This window comes from Chroicocephalus ridibundus, chromosome 2 (genome assembly GCF_963924245.1).
Source record: "Chroicocephalus ridibundus chromosome 2, bChrRid1.1, whole genome shotgun sequence".
NCBI classification, from domain to species: Eukaryota; Metazoa; Chordata; class Aves; order Charadriiformes; family Laridae; genus Chroicocephalus; species Chroicocephalus ridibundus.
The window spans coordinates 48,082,621-48,089,030 of record NC_086285.1 but is presented as its reverse complement, the minus strand read 5'-3'; the positions used below and the strand labels follow the sequence as shown (position 1 = coordinate 48,089,030).

At 43.3% G+C, this 6,410-nt stretch overlaps 1 protein-coding gene across 2 annotated transcripts in view; it reads left to right on the top strand.

Moving 5' to 3' along the window:
- The first annotated feature begins 2,088 nt into the window (after nt 1-2,088).
- The window catches only part of NPHP3 (nephrocystin 3), a 28,110-nt gene continuing 23,788 nt past the window's right edge, over nt 2,089-6,410 (top strand). The window contains exons 1-4 of one of the 2 annotated variants that reach the window (XM_063325314.1): nt 2,089-2,724; nt 3,029-3,154; nt 4,431-4,581; nt 5,879-6,031. In XM_063325314.1, coding sequence (XP_063181384.1) covers nt 2,371-2,724; nt 3,029-3,154; nt 4,431-4,581; nt 5,879-6,031 — 784 coding nt within the window. In that variant the 5' untranslated portion in view covers nt 2,089-2,370. The remainder of the gene's footprint in view (nt 2,725-3,028; nt 3,155-4,430; nt 4,582-5,878; nt 6,032-6,410) is intronic. The other variant, XM_063325315.1, reaches the window with a different exon arrangement.

The window sequence follows — 6,410 nt, the reverse complement described above, 5'->3', positions numbered from 1 at the left end:
GCTCAAGTATCCCAAACGTATTCACTGACCAGTGAAGAACTTTATGGCACAATTCACCCAGCATCAATGTCCTCAAACGGCTAAGGATTGGGCGGCTCCAACTGAAGCTTTAAAAAGTAATGTAACATGAGAAGGCAATTTTTAAAGAACTTGATGTGGTATTTTCTTCACTGATAGATTTTCTGGGTCAATTCATTTTTGAATGCTAATACAGCTCATCCTGAGTTATTCTGAGACACTGTTTCCAACAGCTGTGCAATGAACAGTTGAATTTCTTTCTGAATTGTCCTAATCGGTGATTTAAAGCAATCTTTGTTAGTTTACAAATTAGATGTTGAAGCAAGCTATTCTAATCTCTAAACATTAGGAAAACCAATCCATGAAGCAACAGGGAAGCAGTGTAATTTTTCTGTTTAAAAAAGGCTGTGTTAATGTGGTCTTTACTATCCATAAAAATTCTGTAATGCACCCAGAGGCAGCATTAGTGAAACAGCATCTAGAGTTCTTCCAATCTATTTGTTAATGTCAAGTGGATTATTAGAAGGAATCCAGGAGCTCTTACAATACTACACTTTTTATTCTAGGCTTAAAGCTTGGAGATTTTGACTTTCACAAACTCAGAATATGAGAATAATTCAGTTAAAGCACCAGCATGAACATATTTTTAATTATTCCCAGAGCTCAAACAGCAGTGAAGTGGAGAAACAGCCTGATACCAACATGCAAATGAAGAAATCAGGAGCCCTGCTTTGTTACGGAATTACAGGCTCATACTGTGCACACTATGTTATTGTCAATATTAGGGAAAACACAGTAGCACTCTTCCTCTTTCCACAATCGTCATATATTCTTTATCCATCTTTTTCACTGAAATGGGGTTTAACTGGAATAGATCACCAATGTAACCATAAATGATATTCAGACAAGAATTTTTTCCTCATGAAAACAAAGGGGTAAAGTTAGGGTAAGAAGCACATATTCCTAAATCCCAGAGCTTTTACTCAGGGAAATAAAACAACACCTTTTCTCTGTTGTACACAGAAGTAATTTCCCCCTCCAATAGATTTTGAAATTCAAAGACGTATCACTGGAAAGATATTTCTAAGATTTTCTTTTTCCTCCTGTTAAGAGGAAATGGCTCCCCCAGTCATGACTAACAACCTTGGCACATACATGAGGTAAAATCTGCTTTAAAGTAGTGACGTTTTTGTTTTTAACGCCAATGGTAGGGCAGGTTCTGAGATTTGGGAACAAATGTGCATTCTCCTCAGCCTTGGGGATCCGCTCTTCCAAAATCCCCAGGATGGGTGAAGGACCCCAGGCGGGGTTTTTTGAAGAGGCAGAGAGAGAAATTTAAGGGGCAGATAATCTAGGACCGCCTTATTCTTGAAAGGGAAGGTCTACGGTCTTCAAACAGAGAACTGACAACTGTCAGGTGAGGCCAGGAGGCAGCACGAGGTGCAGGCACCAAACACGGGCATGACGTGGCACCATGAGCCAGCACTTCTTAGGAGATCCACTACCATCTCTTCTCAGTTCTCCTCCTTGGGAGCATGCCAACTGGTCTCAAAGGCCACTATTTTAGGGTGCTGAGAGACATAATTCCCTGACAAGGTCTCTTCCACACAAAAGCTTGTGTCACCGTTTGGCTGGGGAGAACTGGGCCTTATAAATGTGTAGACCAGCCTGGGGTGCGGCGGAGCCTGCAGCCTTTGAGGCAGCGGAGGGACCCTGTCGGGCCCTGCTCTCTGAGAAGGAAAATGGACACTTTTTTTGGCTGACACTGCCCGGCCAGGCGGCAGGGCCCGTCGGGACTGAGGCTTCACCGGCGCACGCTGGGATGGTGCCAGTGGGAATACGAGGGTTTGCCGTGCCCTCAGGTTAGCTCCTGTTTTTAAAATCAGAAAAACCCCAAAACAAAACAAAAAAACAACCACTTTTCCTCAGAGGAGCGGATACCCGCCCTTCGGCCGCTGCCAGCACCCTCCTGCTCACCATCACCGCCGCGGCTCCGCCTTTTCCCGACCGTCATGGAGCGGCCCGGGAGGGAGCCGTCGCGGGACGGGGCGGGAATGGGAGAGGGAGGGGGAGAGGGAGGGAAGGAAGGCGGTGGCCCGCGGGGCGGCTTCCTCCCTCCCTTCCTCGTCCGGCCGCCGCAAGGAGCGGGCCATGGCCCGCCGGCTCGAAAGGCCTTGCGGCTTGGACGGGCCGCGGCAGCGGTGAGGGGCGCTGGCCGGGGCGAGCAGCCGCCTCCGGGAACGCTCCGCCTCGGGTATGCCCCCGCTGTCAGGGCCTGCCGGAGGCAGCGGCTCCTCCGCTCGGTGTTAAAGGCTCACCCGGCAGCGGGCGCGGCTGCGGCGTCCCCCGGCCATGGGGACGGCGTCGTCCCTGGTGAACCCGTCCGGCGGGGTCGGGGAGGTGATCGAGGACACGTACGGCGGCGGTGGCGGCGAGGCCTGTGAGATCCCGGTGGAGGTGAAGCCCAAGGCCCGGCTGCTGCGCGGCTCCCTGCGGCGCGTCGGGGCCTCGCGGCCCGGTGGCCTCATCGGGGCCAGCTTCAAGTCGACGGCCTCGGTGCAGGAGCTGGAGTGCATGGCCGAGTACGAGCGCCTGAAGAAGGAGTACGAGATCTTCCGCGTCAGCAAGAACAACGAGGTGGCCTCCATGGTGAAGAAGGAGGCCAAACTGGACAGGGAGAACAAGCGGCTGCGGGCCGAGCTGCAGGTAGTTCCCGCCACCCTCTCAGCCGAGGGGGATGCTAAGGGCTCGTCCCGCTTCCCAGGAAAGCTGTGACAGGGAGGTGACAGGGAGGTGGCACGTGCCCCAGTGCCATCCTGGTGAGCTGTTTGGATGTGGTCAAGGTGTTCCTCTGGGGACAGGGACCGCCATGGTGCGCAGACGTCATTCCTAGAGCAAGGCGAGATCAAAGATGCTGGGATAATGTTGTAGTCAGACCTGAGAAGTAATCTAAACCCTTTTATCAGCGATTGCTTTCACTCAGAAAAAATGCTATATTAAATGTTTTCAGGCACTTCAGAAAACTTACCAGAAAATACTTAGAGAGAAAGAAAGTGCATTAGAAGCTAAATACCAAGCCATGGAGAGAGCTGCTACTTTTGAACATGATCGAGACAAGGTCAAAAGGCAATTCAAGGTATGGCTTGACTTTTCTTTTCCTGGGAAAATGGCCAAAAAGAAGATAGATATCACTGGATCACATTCCCCCAGTGAACTCTTCTCCCATAGCTTTCATGAGGACCGCTCCTTAAAAAAAAAGTGGAGTATCGTAGCTGTGGCTGCCTATGTCCTTTAAGATAATGCTACCAGAACTTCTCTGTAAAGCTATGAGAAAAAAATAGAAAATAACTTTTTAAATATTAAAAGGAGAACATGCAGTCATGCATCTTAAACTAAATTCCTGCGTTATTTCAACACAGGAATATATTCATATTTGGGAGTCACAAGAAAACATGGGCTGCAAACTGACACATGCTGAAGGAATGTGTAAACGCAGAGTTCCATTATTTCTGAATAAATTTTGTATATGGCATTGTAATGTTTAACACTTCTAGCTTACATTAAGAAAAGTGTGTATAGGTGCATCTCTATTGGCTGCTAAGTTATGATAGCCAGTTAAAAACAAAAGCCTTTGCACTTTCTGGAGGGATGACTTGAAAGGCCAAGCTGATGCTTCTGCTTTCCCTTGCTCTAGATGATGATATTTCTACCACCCAAAATGGGGCAATACATCCTGGTTTTGCACTTCTTGCAAGATTCTTGATATCTTTAATTGTAACAGGTGTTAATGGCTGGCAGATATATAAAAACAGGATTCATTTTGACCTTATTTAGGAAAATGAGACTTGAAGAAGATTTCATCTCTTTGAATTTAAATCTAGGTTCATTAGGTTCATGGGTTTTTTTTTCCCATGTGACGGTAGTAGTTTACAAACAGGACAGCTGGAGATGCTTGATCGCTTTCTATCTTAGGAAATTTATATGTCCACAACAATAAAAAGTAAATACAAGATTATATGTAAAAAAATACATGGAAAAATAAAAGGGAACCTTTGAAAAAAAAATTAACAAGTAGTGATTTTAGAAGACAATAAACTTTAAAAGATGAAGAAAGTTAATTGCCATTTTTAGTGAACTTCCTATGCTAATTCAGACTTCTGACTTTCAGAACAGTATGCTAAGGTTTAAAATGGTAAAATTTTAAAAATAGATCATTTTAAACTATGTTTTCCTGCTCATTTAGTGGTTCTTAGTGGCTTCTTGTTCACATTTTCATGCCTTTGCCTGATGAGCGAACGCTAGAAACTTATTTTTCCAATTGAAAGCAGATAACATGAATTCAGGAACTGATATTGAATTTTAAAAGATTTATGGTTTGTATTTCTTTTTTTTTTTTTCTTTCCTGCTCATAGATTTTTAGAGAAACTAAAGAAAATGAGATTCAGGACTTACTGAGGGCCAAACGAGAGCTAGAAGCAAAACTTCAGAGACTCCAGGCCCAAGGAATCCAAGTGTTTGATCCCGAAGAGTCTGATTCTGACGATAATTGTACAGATGTTACAGGTGAGAATTTAATCCCCAGCATTTTGTGTTGGAACTTGACTGAAGTCTCTGAATAGAAAAGCACAAGACAAATATTTATGTACTTTTGAAAAAAAGTTTTATTAATCCAGGTGAAAAGCAACTTAAAGTAGTTTAAAGGGTAAAAGCAGCTGACTCTACAAACTTGGTTTAGATTGTGGGAACGCCACATTTCTGGTTTTACAAATGAACAGATGAAGAAAATAGAGCACTGTCTAGACACGGTGACTTGAACATTTTTTTTAAATTGTTCCATGAACAATTCTAAGTTGTCTAGGCTTTTCTGAGTTTTCTGAATCTAGATCTGAGAGGTCATGTTCCAAAGGATCCAAAAAGCACACCTGAACTAGAGGGAATCTTAGATAGACTTACTGTCTGTGGATGAAGTATGCCAGTCCCAGCTGCTGTGGTTTTCAGAATAGCAAGGTTAGACATTTAACAAAGATAAACTGACCAAAAGGGTCATTTTATGGAAGAATTTTTTGAAAGGGAAGCCCTAGCAAACTTAATTACATAAAAGGCAAAACCTTGTATATACTGTAAGAGGCATTTGATAACATGGGAAGGATTCAGGTAGGTGTGTGATCAGTCCACTGTCTTTCTAAGTGATTCAAAGTAGAGCAATAATTGTAGCAGACAGTTAGAACTTGAACACTCTTAAGGATGGCCACCATTACTTCTTGCATCGTGAAGGGTTACTGAGGAAAAACCATGTGCAAGTGCTGTTGCTTAACCTTTGTTTTGCTTATTGAGATATATCAACAGTCACATCGTGGCAGGAGTATAAATATACAGTCTTTAAAAGTAGAAATGTTTCAAAATGCAGTGGTCAGCTTTTTTGCATAGAAATTACGCATTTGATGAACTTCAGTGGTACAGATAGTCTCAGATATTTCAATCCTGCCTACAGCCCCTTTATACCTTTTCAGTGCTGGAACATTTCTGAACAAAAGCTGACAATTTTGTGGTGTGCGTAAAATGACTGCAGCAATACTGTGTTTTCCTGGTTTGTAGTGCGAGTCAGCATTTGAACCCAACTAATGTGAGAAATCTATATAAAAACAAATATTAGCAAATAACCTCATCCTTTAGCAGCATGGCTTCTCATTAACTTTAGACAAGCGCCCGTTTAGAACTATAGCACACAAAGGTGTGAGCAAATCTGCTATAGGAGAAAAAATTGTGATCAGTGGCACGTGGCAGTAGGTTTCAGCTGGAGTGTTTAAAACTGCCTTGTTTAATGAAAATTAAGAGTTGTTTTCTTTCTCCCCAATATTAGCTACTGGGGCACAGTCTGAATACTGGAATGGAGGAGCTTTGGGAAGTGAGCCATCCATGGGTAGTATGATGCAACTTCAGCAGTCTTTCAGAGGGCCTGAATTTGCTCATAGCTCCATAGACGTTGAGGGACCATTTGCAAATATAAACAGGGGTAAGTAATGGTGGTTTGTTTTGCTGGGATTATAAGTGTCTGTCTTTTTTTTTTTTTTAATCCATTCTTAAGTAATAGTGTCCTTTCTTAGCTCCTTTTCCTTCCATTCTTGGGTAATTTGACTGAAGGGTTATTTTGAATTCTTATTTGTAAAAGTAAAAGGAACTGTAGCTGTACATGCTAAGTTATGTTTAATATATTTGGTGACTACAGTATGCTGTTTACTAAAATCACTGCAGCACAGTGAATAGTGCTTTGTTGTGAGCAAACCAAATACCATTTTTTGCTTATGTTGACTGAGGAAGATAGATAGTGATCTTTCTTTCAGTATCTGCTGGCGTTCTTCTTTCCATTTTTATTTTAATTCTCTACTTACTGA